Raw genomic sequence first — 13,458 nt, forward strand, 5'->3', positions numbered from 1 at the left:
GGGAAAATAATTATTTAGGCCAGGGGTCAGCAACCTTTTTCAGCCGTGGGCTGGTCCGCTGTCCCTCAGACCTTGTGGGGGGGCCGGACTATATATATTTGGGGGGGGGGATGAACGAATTCCTATGCCCCACAAATAACCGAGAGATGCATTTTTTTTTAAAAGCACACATTCTACTCATGTAAAAACACCAGGCAGGCCCCACAAATAATCCAAAGGTGCATTTTAAATAAAAGGACACATTCTACTCATGTAAAAACACGCTGATTCCCGGACTGTCAGCGGGCCAGATTGAGAAGGCGACTGGGCTGCAATCCCACGGACTTTAGGTTACCTACCCCTGATTTAGGCTATATAAGGCCTGGTTCACAGGAGCCTTCTGCTAACAGAAATCAGCTTTCTCTTTGTGGGGGTTTTAGACTTAATTATCAAGTGCTAAGTTGCTTTCTCAGCCCATGAGAGGCAGCGCAACAAAAAATGCGTTACTATAAGGTTGCATTGTCTTTGTCACAATGCAACCTTATAGTAATGCACCGAAGACAGGAGTGCCTGGCGTGCTCTGGTCTGTGGGGTCACGAAGAGTCGGACACGACTAAACAACAACATAAGGTTGCATTATTTCCCTTAGTGAAGCTGCCTTGCTGATGTGTAGTTAGAAAGGAAAGAGCCTCATGGCCACAACTGGGCCATTTCTGTGAACTTTATATAAAATTCTACTTAAGACATAGGTACAAGCAATAAAAAGTATCTGTTATACATAAATATACACATCTGAATAAATACAGCCTCCCGCAAAGATTAGTCAAGAATGGATGGTGCGACCTAAGAATACAGCAACTGGACAATCACAAGCAACTGACAAGTTGTGTGACACAGACATCGAGATTAACTTGGGTCACATCCCAGTGGAGCTAAAAGTGACTTCAGTAAGACACAGTGTGTGGATCTGCACTCAGGGCAGGCGCAGCAATTACACATAGACATTAGGCTTTCACACCCATCTGTTTGCCTAGTGCATACACTCACTTGCAAACACACAAGCACAGTACACATTCACACGTGATATATGTGTGAACGCACTTTTTTTTAAAATAAACACAGTCTTTCCACATACATGGAAGTGATGTTCTCATCAGAGGCAATGGGAGTTTCCTTTTCACATCTCTGTTTCTGCTAGAAGACTTTCTCCAAGGCCCGAAGTTACCAAGACCATCTGGGAACTAGAATCTGCGAAATGGAGAAAAGGTGGTTTTAGCCGATGAACAGGATATGGAGGGGGACAACCGTGATTTGTAGCTGGATCCTAAGCACAGGGCTAGGAAGACTATTATAAAGGAGAACATGAAAGGTTAAGTACAATTCAAGAAAGCACCAGCTTGAGTACTCCTGAAGTGAAGCACTTGGCAATTCAATAGATTCATTTTATGCCTAAAGTGTATAGCACAATACTAACCATGTCTACGCAGAAGTGTCTCTTACTGAATTCAGTGGGGCTTACTCCCAGATAAGTGGGATTGCAATTGTAGCTGCAGACCATGACCACATAGAGTCCCATCCCCTCCCTTCCTCCCCAACTCCATGGATTCCTATGTGCTGTTTCTGCAGACAGGCTGTGTGGTTCTACTAGTCTTCCTTAACCTAGTGCCCTCCCTGTTTCCAGCATCTGCCAGTTTGGTCAATGGTCAAGGATGATGAAAGTTCAAATAAACACCAGGTTGGGGAAGGTAAGGGCTACACAAGCAGGCAGCTCCTCTGTTGTAATTATTGGGCTCCAAGTGCAGTATCAGAACACCCATTAGGATGTACTGCCTCTTGGTTTGAAGTCTGCACACAACAAAGTTTCCTTTTCCAAAATACACAGTTAAAAAGGAGACCTGCTAATGTGAAGCTGGATTAAACTCTGTGCTTAGGCATCCACAGTTAACTTGCTCTAGTCTTTTCCTTTTGCTCTAGTATTTTCCTTTAACTCCTGGAGACAACGATAGCTCTCTGCTTGATAGGCACATGAGATGTGCTTTACAAAATCTTCGGGTTTCCATTTAAGGCTTTGCCCTATAATTACACAAAAGAACCCAAATGGGATACCAGACTTTGGTTTTTGTTCAAACAGGAGATTACCACCCCTTCATAAGCCAATTTGTAGGGTTAATTTCAGAAAATCATCAGAGGCTGGATTGCATTTCAGTTTAGTGCTGCCAGTGCATTTGTGCCAAGGACTAGATTTCATAGTGTGGGAAAGTGTTTTCATCCCTAACTAAGTTCTATTCTAATATCAGTACTGGGACAAAAGTATATGCTTCTATGTGTGCATTTTAGCTCAGCTGGTAGAGCATGAGACTCTTAATCTCAGGGTTGTGGATTCGAGACTCACATTGGGCAAAAGATTCCTGCACTGAGGGGGGTTGGACTAGATGATTCTCATGGTCCCTTCCAACCCTATGATTCTATGATGCTCTTAAATACCAGTACTGAAATTCTGTGACCTTCAATTTTTTGAGGGCCTGAATGTCATGGTTTCCCATGGTCAGCCTCCCCCTTCCAGCTTCACCCCCCCCCATCTTCCTCCTCCTCCTCAGTGGAGGCCCCAGCAGACTTACTGCTCTGGCAGATCCAGTTGTTCTTCTCTCTTGCCATGACTTCACGAGTCTCCGTCTCGTCGTCTTCCTCACCCTCAGAAAGAAGGTCAGAGATCTGCTGCTGAAGTTCAGGGCTGATGTTGTTCTCTGCCAGGATCAGCGTCCGCAAAGCTGTCGGGTAGTTTTCCACCATATCCAGCAGGATCTGAACAGAACAAGAGTCGAGAGGCTGGTTGGTAAGCAACTCGGCTTAGAGGCAAGAGAACCAAGGAAGGAGAATGCAAAGGGGCTCCAGTCTTCCTGGCAAAATGCCCCGAGACAGTGCATTTGGGGTAGATAAAAGCAGACGACGCTAGTCTGCCCACTTCCATGACTTAGAAGGCGAATGGAAGACGGCAAAGGACCATGTTCTCCTTACCAAGGCTGATTGGTTGGTGAGTCCCGTTCCTTCCAAGTCCAAAACCTCGAGGGTGCGGCTGGATGCCACAGAAACTGCCAGCATTCCTGCTATTTGGTCACCTAGATGGTAGAAAGTCAGGAGATGTTAGAAGACCTCACAGAGGCCATGTTGCATGCAGCCATTCCAGGAGTGGCAGAATTTGCTGGGCAGTACAACAACCTCAACTCTACCAGCACTTCCCCCTGCCCCCCAAAAATGAATAACCACAGATGCATTCAACAGGTGCAGTTTTCTAATCTCACTCAAAGGTGCTGCACCTGTTTAATGTCTGCCTGTTAAAGGCACAAGACACTGGGGAAGAGTGATCACTTTATGCATCTGTTTTGCTGCTGCTGCTTTTCTTTCTCTTCTTAAATTGGCTAAGGGGAAAAAAAACGATACCTCTGCACCTGGGACAGCAGCACATGACCTCTAGGCGAGCTTAGTCTTAATTAGAAGGTATTGCTTCTGGGTCAGAGAAGAAGCCTTCTGCCAGGCTTTAAGGCCCGAGCACCTCTCATTTTGCAGGGTAAACCCTGACAGCGGAAAGGCAGAAAGAAGAAAGGCCTCGCCCAGTTCTGAAAGGGCAGGATTAGGTGGGGTGTGCTGAGGAGCGTCTCACATTTGCTTCCCTGAGGCAGGAGGGATGGGGAGAGGCGAGAGCTGCCTGGTCTAGTCTCTTCTCTCACCAGCTGCCAATTCTGCTCAGGCAGCGCAGCTGCAGAGAGAGGGAGAGAGGCGGTTTCCATGGCAACCACTGCTGGGGCTCCTCTCCTCTTTGCTGTATTTGGAAGAAGATGAGGAGGCAAGGGCGGGGGAAGAAGCATGGTCTGACTCCCAAGCCCAGTGGCAGCAGCCTACATGGGGCTGCAAAGATAACATTCGGAGGACGGGTACTGCCACACTGTACACAGGAAGAGGAAGTGCACATAACCTAAGGCCTGTATGGTGGGCTGCTCTTCAGGCCTCCTCAGCTTGGAAGCAAGTCTCATCCCTTGCAGAACATGGTAGGCCGCCATCTTATATTCTCCCTGGCCCAGGCTGGCAATTGTCAGTTTCATTTCGTATTTTGAATAGCCAGGTTCTTTAATAGCCTATTGCCTAGGCCTTTTTTTTAAAAAAGGCGCAAAGGTGGTAACTACTCCAGACAAAGGGGACACTAGTTTACACACATAGGCAAACTCTATCAGGAAAAGAAAGGGGCTGTAGCTCAAGGACAGATCACACAGGCTGGGAAACATTCCTGTCTGAAATAATGGAGAGAGGCTACCTAAGTACAGACCAGGTGGACGGAGCACCTCTCTGACCCTTCAGGTGCCTCTGGACTACAACTCCCATAATCCCTTACCATCAGCCATGTTGGGTGAGCTGATGGAAGTCCAACTTCTGGAGGGTGGCAGATTTCTCATTCTTGGTGCAGATCGAGATGGACCGTGGTCTGACTCAGTAAAAAGCAACTTCCTATGTTACCTAACCATGAAGACACAATGGCCCTTTGCCAGTCATTCAGCAACTTCCAAACTGGACCATTGTAAGGCGCTCTATGTGAGACAGGCCTTCAAAACTGTCCAGAACCTGCAAACAGGGCAAAATACTGTAGCCAGAGTGCTGACAGGTGGAATGGTGAACTTGGGTACTACTATTATGGCAGCTTGTGTAAGGCACCTCCGCCACCCTCATGCTGCCTTCCCAAAGGCAAGTGAGGAGGAGCCCAGCTTTGAGAAGGAGGTGCGGGGACTCTGGCAAGGTCTAGAACCCTCCTACCTCCTTCCCAAAGCTGGGAAAGTGCTAACTAGGCTTTAGGAAAGGGGGGGGGGAATAAGACTCTAGGACTCTCTCAGAGCCCTCACGCCTCCTTCCCAAAGCCCATTGCCTTTGAGAGGGCACCCCTCCTCAGCTCAGCACCCAGTGTGTGCACTTCTGACCCAGCCCTAAATCCTTGACAGGTGTTCGGTGATTTGATTCCATCATATTGGTTTTCTGTTATCAGAAACTAATCACTGTGGATTAGTTTCAAGCTCGATTCAAGGTGCTAGGGGTGGTTTTAAAAACCCTTAAACAACTTTGGACCTAGGAGCTGCCTCAACCTCAAGAGGTGAGCCTGCTTTAAAGCAGGGTCAGTACCTTCTCTGCTTTGGCACCCAACTATGTGGAATGCTTTGCCAAGTAAGATGTGCTGGGCCCCGTCATAATACTGCAGTTGCTAGCATAGCTTTTGACTGATTAATTTATTTTCTGGTAGCTTAGTATGATGGTGGTTTTGGAAATGTTAAATTAGCTTTGTGTTATATTTTCAGAGAGCATGTGCAATATTGGAATGGGTACTTGTTTAACAGTGTTTTGTTATCTGCTCTGTTTTCCGCCTTGAGAAATTAAAAAAACACATAAAATAATGAAGAGGAAGGGCCGAGTTGGATTGTGATTGGACTTGTCCTAGATGTGGGCTCTTTAACTATCATTAACCAAGCAACATCCCCATGTGTTTAAGAGAGAGAGAGAGAGAGAGAGAGAGAGAGAGAGAGAGAGAGAGAGAGACAGACATAAGTCACGCACGATATTCATGCTCCTCTCACCCAGTGGGTTGTAGTCCAAGTTCAACACTCGCACCTGGGAACTATGAGCCACTGCAATAGCCAGGCGCCCCCATCCTTTGGCTGTGATGCCAGGGTTAGCACTGAGAGTCAACTCCTTCAAACCTAAGGGAAGCCAAGTGAGTTTACACAGTCACAAGATCTCACTCTTGTATTCAGGATTATATCAACTGCATATATACTGCCCTTTCCTTCTCCCTGCAGAATCATGGGTGTGGATTAAAATCTCCACTCCGCATTTTACATTTGCTTTAAAACACTACTACTGCAGTCATACTTCATGTTATGGACGCTTCAGGTTGTCTCCCGCAACGACCCGGAAGTACTGGAACGGGTTACTTCCGGATTTCGCTGCTCATGCATGTGCACAAGTGCCAAATCGCACCGCGCACCTGCATAGATACGGCGCTTCAGGTTGCACTCTTTTCAGGTTGTGAACAGGCCTCCGGAATGGACCCCATTCGCAACCAGAGGTACCACTGTACTACTACTATTAATAACCCCTGAACACATTTTAACCACTCTTTTGGGCAAACTATCAGGATGGTTGAAAGGACAGATTTCTTAAGAACAAACTGTGGGACAGTTGCATGTTAACACAAGTTGTATTCAGAGACATTAAATGTGTAGTTAAATTGTTGTCCTCCACCCTTTTAAAGGCTTCTTGGAGCAGAAGTGGCTCAAGTCATTTTGGTGGCTCGCAAAGGAAACTCCAACAGCACCCACATCCCCAAGGCTGATAAAAATAAAATAAGGGAAAGGAAAACTAATCTGTACCAAGTCATCTTGTGAATGCTTGATTAGAATTTGACATTTTGATGTTTGCCACTCTCGGCTCCTTTGGGAGAAAGGGTGGGACACAAATATAATAAATAACAAGTAATTGTTCCTGAATGTCCTGCAACTTTGGCAGCATTTGATGACATGCTACATTTGCCCATGTGAACACACACTTCAGCTGAGTCTGATAACTGTAGACATAAATGTTGTGGAAACTGTTCCCAAGATAAGCATTGGGAGAACATGATGTGCTCATTTTCACATGCTAACAGGATACAAGCAGAGTATGCATGCATCATACTTACAGAGTTAATTTTCTGGTATGATACTGTCTGAAAGATGCCCTCATTTGTCTACGCTAGAGATGGGAAACCTTATTTTTATTATAAAATATATTACCTGCCCTTCACCAGCAGATTCCAGGACAGGTTAACAAAAATAAATCCCTCCAGATGTTGTGGACTTTTTCAACCCCCATCAATCCTAGCCAGCATGGCCAATGGTCACAGATGAGGGGAACTTTAATCCAATAACATATGGAGGACAAGTTCTTGATCCCTGGCCCACAGTATCTGTTCCCTTTCCCTTTCACAACTAGCTGCACACCACCCCAACCACAGAAACAGCAGGCCCCAAAAGAGGACAAAGTGCTATCACAAGAAGGACAAGAAGAAGCAAGAAAGAAGAGCTCTTTAAGGTGAAAGGATGATCTCATGCAAAAAGGCAGAGGGACAATGTTTCTTTCTAATGGATCATGTTAAACACTGAGGTTCCAAATTTACCAGAATACACACATCAGATCTGCAGTGCCCTTATTTTTCTTTCTCCAGATTTTGCTCTTGCAAGCCTAGTGGCATGCTTAATGCAGTAGAGTGGAAGAGGACGGCTGAAAACTCGGTCAAAGTATTATTTTCCAGTCCGCCAGTCTCCAATACTCTTTTCTCAAAAGACTTTTGATTTAGCTCAAGATAATTCCTTCGGCAAAAAATAACCTTTGGTGATATTTCTGAGTAGCACCAACAGATAAAATTCACAGCAATAGGGTATTTCAGAAAAAGGAAAATGGCTTTTAATGTGACAGCATCAAGTTTTGGTTGCAAAAATAAAATGCAAAACAACCGCAAAGCCTACAGATCCTCACACTGACTTAGTGGGAAATGACACTGTTTAGTTCTATAATAGGGCAAAGTATAATTACTTCTATTCTGAATACCTTCTCTCCCAGAACGAGAATCCACTTATTCTTAGCAAGCCACATATCCTCAGCCGACAGAGGAAATTTCACTATAATTTTACTTTGCTGAAAACTCAGTGTTGCAATTTGTTAGGGGGTCTCTTTACTCTCCGAAGAAGAAAAACAATAGTTTAAAGGGATGTCATGAAGGCAGAGCAGACTTGTTCTCTGTTGTTCCGGAACCAGCATGCGGAAATTGCAGGAGAGCAAATTTTGGCTAGAGGTTAGGAACAGAAACTTCCCCAATGGTTAGAGCTGTTAAACAAAGAACAGGCTGCTTTGGGAAGTATTTAAGCGGAGGCTGGACAGCCATCTGTCAGGGATGCTATGGTTGCATCCTGTATTGCAGATCCTGTACTGAACAGGGAGTGGACATTACCTCCACAACCGTTCCAACTGTAGAACTGTATGAACAAAGATCTGAAGTCCATTATGAGCTCCAGAGATATACAAGAACCCCACACATCCAGTTTTGCTTACCTGACTTGGCCCCATCAGGAGGGAGCAGTCCACAGATCAAGTTAATACCTTCATCACCCAGCATGCAGTCCCCTAAGTCCAAGGCCACTAGTGAGGGATGGATGGAGAGTGCTGGGTTCAGAAGAGCCAGACCAGCGTCTGTCAGGGGACTTCCGTGGAGGCTGTGCAAGAATAAATGGTTAGGAATTAAACTATCGTTCCTCAAGAGTTGCAGTTGACTTCACCCAGCTCAAACTATGACAAAGAAATGCAGTAAATAAGTTAACAGGGGCGACTTATACCAACAACTCTAAAAGACGAAGAGTCATTAACGGAGTCTTTGAATCTGCTTCCTTACTCCCCGCTCCCTTTTCTGCCATGGTAGCAGATTCCTTTATCACTATGGTTTCCTCCCCACCCCACCCCCACCTGCATTTCAGTGTCCTACTCTTCCTTCTGACACAACATACATAGCTTTGTCCTGGGTTTGCTGCCCTGAGATATACTGGAATTTGGCTGAGGGTAATAAAATGCTGCCCAAATCCAAGTTTTACTGTTTCTGTTTAAGAAGATTAATCTGTCTTGGGTTTGAAATAATCTAGAATGCTATCACCATTTTGGATTAGAATCACAACCTTGCCCTCAAAGCCCTTTTGGTGTGGGTAATTTTGCACCTAGAGCAAAAGGTTAGTTATAAGGTGTTAAGGACTAACAGCTCAATTATATATCCATGTCTACTCAGAAGTCAATGGGATTTGCTCCCAGTAAGTGGGGTTTGGACTACACAGATACACTAAACAATTTTGGAAGCCCACCAGCAACAGCTGCAATCCTATGCACACTTACCTGTGAGTAAGATCTATTTAACATAATGGGGCTTACTTTTGAGTAAACATGCATATGAATCGGACTGCAAGACTTCTGCCAGCAGAACTGGGCACCGTTCCTCAAGTCCTACTAAGTACTACTCACAACAAAGACTGGACAGAGCGGTTGGTCTTCAGGGCTTCAGCCAGTTGCTTGACCCGATTGATATTGGAGACAATCCCCAAGTTAAGATTAAGTTGAGCCAAGGAGTGAGATTCTGCGACCCCCCTGCAGATGCGACCAAAATCTCTGTCGGAAAGCTGACAGCCCCGGAGCGAAAGCAGTTTGATGGAGTTCTCTCTCAGGCTCTCACAGATATCCCGAATCTCGGCACTTGATAAAGTCTCCCCAGAGATCTGGATAGATCCCGGCAACATATTTATATCTTTGTGAATAAAACACTCTCAGCAGCAAGATAATCCGGATTTGTGCAAGCAACGTGCAATCCAGAACAGTGCAGGGATTGCTTTGCAATCCGGATCAGAAGAGGTAAGGAGCGCGTTAAGGAAATCAGTGGACCGACGGTTGTGCAATCCTGTGCAAACGAAGCTGGAGGCCACGGTGCAATGTTACAATACCCGAATTCAATGTGCTATTCGGCTCAGGCCAGAATACAGTACTTCTTGTACGCAGTTCAAATAGGTGCTCCTTAAAGCAGCTTTAAGCGTTGCGCAAGCCGGATCCGCGTAGAAACTTCTATGCGACCCGGATGCATCAAGGTAAATTCTGTGCAACTCCAAATTAAAGCATGTGGAGAACAATAACGGGTACTCTCTAAGATATGTCAAAAGCAGAGCGCTTTCCAGTCCCGAGCAGGGTTGTGAAGAGGGTAAGGTGAGCAGACCGGGATAAGGTGGTGCAGGCAGATGCCAGGCAATGTGAAATAACAGGAGCAAGAAATGCAAATCCAAATCGGTGCCAGATCCTTTCTGGAATTTCACACGAATAGAAAAAAAAAAACGAGCGTGTGTGTGTGTATTCAGTCTTCTGCGCAATCGGAGAACAAGCCGCCGTGTCCGCCGGGGAAGGGGGGGGGGCGGGCTGCCGTGCCCTCCAGCTTCAGTCGTCTATGAACGATCTTCCCCCTTCCCCGGCGCCCTCCTTGCCATCCACAGCAATGCAGCCTCGGTCGCCGAGGCTTGTACTGCCGCTCCTGCCGCCGCACCTGCTCCGCCTTCACTCCCGGGCCCGGGGCAGATCCGACGACTCCCGGGCGCGAGTCCCTCCTTCGGCCGCCGCCGCGCCTGCTCCTCCTCCTCCTCCTCTTAGCGCACCGGCGGCTCCCGCGGCAGCGCCCAGCTCATAGTGCCGGCGGCGGGACGGAGTCGCCAGCGCCGCTGCAGAGACCGGAGCTGCGCTGTCTCCTCCCTCCTTATGCCCCCAGGGTGCGCGTGTGGCGGGGCGGGAGGAGGGAGGGAGGAGGACCCAGCTTTGTTTGGCGCTGCGCCGGTTCCTATGGCCACAGCCCGGCACCGCAGCCTGCGCTCTTGCCAAGCCGGGCCACGCGGCTGCTGCCGCCGCGCCGCCGCCGCCTCCCCAGGCGCGCTGTCCTGCCCCGGGCTCCACCTCCAGGCCCTCCCCGCCGACAGGGGCTGTGCGTGAGGCCGGGGCTGACGGGATTTCATTTAGATCCAGGCGCTCGGTTGGTGGAGGAAGCCGGGGCCGGGCGGGGTCCTGGAGACCTCCGTCTTCCATCTCGGCGAGATGCTTTGCGCCATCTCTTGGATGCGACTGTGCGGCGGATCGTGGGCCGAGCCGCACCCTGTGACCCAGAGCCCCAGACTGACCTTCAAGGGAGTGGGGTCGTCGGGGGGGGGGTGGGATTGGGACCAGCTTTTTCCCGCTTCCTCGGCAGCGATGAGAGAAATGAACTCTGCAGTTGCTCAGAGGCGCCCTGTTTTGACGGTGCAAGTTCCAGAGCAGGGAATCTGCCGCTTAGAATAGGTTCGGCTGGGGGCCTCTCCAAGAGTAAAATGAGGCATGATATACAGTATGTATGCCTGTTTTATCTGTCTAGTAGTTTAAACAGCAGCGGCAGCGGTGGCTGGTAGATCCTTCCCTGTTTCCAGCACCACGTTTCCAAAATGGCTGAGAAGTCAGGCTTGGACATCCTCCGCACCCCTCACGTCCAGTCCTTATTCCCAGCAAGACCACTCCTGCAGTCATAAAGACAGTTCCCACATCTTCTTTTTTTTAATGGAAGCACTCATGGGAATGTTTTTTTCATCTGTAAGTTTTTAATAGATCTGCTCTGTTTATACTGTATATAGTTTTGATTATATGTTTAATTGTTTTTAATTATTCTTCTTCTCAAAAAGTTTTTAGCTGTTCTTATTTTATCTGTAAAACGCTTTGAGTCCCCAACAGGGAAGAAAGCAGGAAATACACACATACATACATTCAACTTTAAGAATGTCATTCAAATACGTTTATTGTAGGATTCATGCGAGTGGATGAGTGGAACACCCAAAATGATAGTAAAAATAGCCTTTGGTTCTCTGAGTAGCTCTGCTCTGCTCCTGTATTCATGAACTCTACAGGAGCAGGAGCAGCAGCCAAAGGGCAGTACTGTACAGTAGAGGTTAGTACTGTATTAAAGGATTACACATCTCTTAATCTGTGTTTCATTTTACCTCAGCTTTAGGTGTAAGCAGAAATGGAGATGTAAGATAAAGCAAGGTCTGCAACTGAAGGAGCAGTAGTGTTAACCTTTTGTATATGAGTATATCCACCCAGAGCAGGCCAGAAGGACTTCTTACTGCCATTATGGAATGAGGGAATTGGGGAGGAACCACTTTGCCTTTCCTCCATTGCTGCTTAGAACAGTCTCCCAGAACACCTGTGTGATCCCAGCTCTCTTCGCTTACTTCAGCAGCAGCCTCCCCCAACCTGGTGCTGCTCAGTCCCAGTCAGCTCCAGCCAGCATTCCCAAAACATTTGGAGGGCACCAAGTTGGGGAAGGTGGGCCTACAGGTAACTAGGCCCATAATCAAGCCTAAACATATGTGACTGAGTTGCACATTCTCTGCCTGTTTACTCCTACCTCTACTTCCTTTTCCTGCCTTGTGTCAGATTTTTAACAGCCAGCGCCTCAGGGCAGCGACCTGAGCCTTTTCTGTAACATTCCATATGCACACACAACTAATTAGCAAACAATTTATACTTCACTTAAGTGCCGCTTGCCATGTAGACTGAAGGAAAGTGAACAGAAGCAGCTTTTTACAGGAACACAGATATGAACACATCTGATTCACTTCGGGATCTGTTTACAGCTGAATTAGATATTCCTGAAGGGATTATTAGGGCAATGAGTACATTCTACTCAGCCACCTTCTGAATAGCTCCATCTGATTAAACCTGGGATGGTTGCATGAAAATCATGTGCTCTTCCAGTGTGCTAAACTCACAGTGGATGTTGACAGCTGGAGAGGGGCGGGGAAGGAATTTCCTTTAGTGAATTAATAGTATGGGCCTCAGCTAAATGAATGGGTGCATGAAGGCTCTGTGAGCAATAGATCTCATCAGCCATGCCAAGTCTTGTTGAGTAGCCCATTCTTACTGTTATAATCCTGTTTCCTTTCTGTGCTACTACTGCTTGCTCCCAGTGATGACTGCTCTTTGTGTTCTTATGGCATTGTGGATGTACATTCATAGTACCATATGAAGACACGGTGACCAGAAGTGTTGAAGTGCCCACAATCAAGAGGAGCTGCAAGTGTGGAGGAAAGCAGTAGGTGTGAATAACTCTGATGACAAGGTTTTTTTTTAGCAATAGTGGTGTTAAGGGATAGGCTGGAAAAAAGAGCCAGGAAACTGAAGTTCTTCTGCTCTGGCAGAAAGTTCAAAGGACAGCAAAGGGTAGGAGGCATTCATCTGCAGTAAGCTCAGTGATGCAATTCTCTGCCCTGAGGAGTTTGTGGTCTAAACTAATCTAGCCATGATTTTGCTTTTCCTCAGCTGGAGGGTGGCAGCTGGTATTAAAAAATAGCCTGGCAGGCACAATTTTTACAAAGAAGCTTTGCTTACTTCAGCAAGCATACTGCGCAGGGCTTTTTTGGCTGCAGCTCTCTGCAATTAATTAAATGCTAGGAACGCAGAGGAAAGGAGCATAAACTCCTGCTACTCTCCCCTTCTTCTTGGGCAATGGGTTGTAACATAAAGGGCCCTAGGAGCTTTGTACCAAGGGGGGGGGGCAGGCGGGGAGCAAAGCCCAGAGATAATGGCTAGAACAATAAATGATGAAAATGTTAGTGGGACTGAATGGGGTTGGGACTATTAGGATCATAAGCCATGTAAGTAGAGAGCTTTCTACATATAACTAATCTGCTAATGCAGAGTCCAAACTCCAAGCAAAATCCATTTTGTCTTGTAATCAAGGCAGAGAATAAAATAAGCACTTGAGCATTCGTTGCAGGATAAATGAGAAGAATTAGAAGACACAGAAATAAGAAACACAATATTGGGGAATATAATAGCTGCTTTACAGCTTGCAATAGATGACCTGGCTTAGGA

At 46.8% G+C, this 13,458-nt stretch overlaps 1 protein-coding gene across 2 annotated transcripts; it reads right to left on the minus strand.

The window, feature by feature from the left end:
- Nucleotides 1–686: 686 nt before the first annotated feature.
- LRRC73 (leucine rich repeat containing 73) lies at nucleotides 687–10,497 on the minus strand. Of its 2 annotated transcripts, XM_083497112.1 has the most exons (6): nucleotides 9,052–10,497; nucleotides 8,101–8,261; nucleotides 5,589–5,711; nucleotides 2,995–3,095; nucleotides 2,598–2,781; nucleotides 687–1,227 (listed from the first exon to the last, which is right to left on the minus strand). In XM_083497112.1, the coding sequence occupies exons 1-6, from the start codon at nucleotides 9,321–9,323 to the stop codon at nucleotides 1,157–1,159; spliced, it is 912 nt and encodes a 303-aa protein (XP_083353238.1). In that variant the 5' UTR covers nucleotides 9,324–10,497; the 3' UTR covers nucleotides 687–1,156. The 2 variants fall into 2 exon arrangements, with proteins under 2 accessions (XP_083353238.1, XP_083353239.1); XM_083497113.1 differs by lacking the exon at nucleotides 5,589–5,711 and having other exon boundaries at nucleotides 9,052–10,488.
- Between the last annotated feature and the right edge of the window lie 2,961 nt (nucleotides 10,498–13,458).

This window comes from Podarcis liolepis, assembly GCF_965112155.1.
Source record: "Podarcis liolepis genome assembly, chromosome: 3".
Classification (NCBI taxonomy): domain Eukaryota; kingdom Metazoa; phylum Chordata; class Lepidosauria; order Squamata; family Lacertidae; genus Podarcis; species Podarcis liolepis.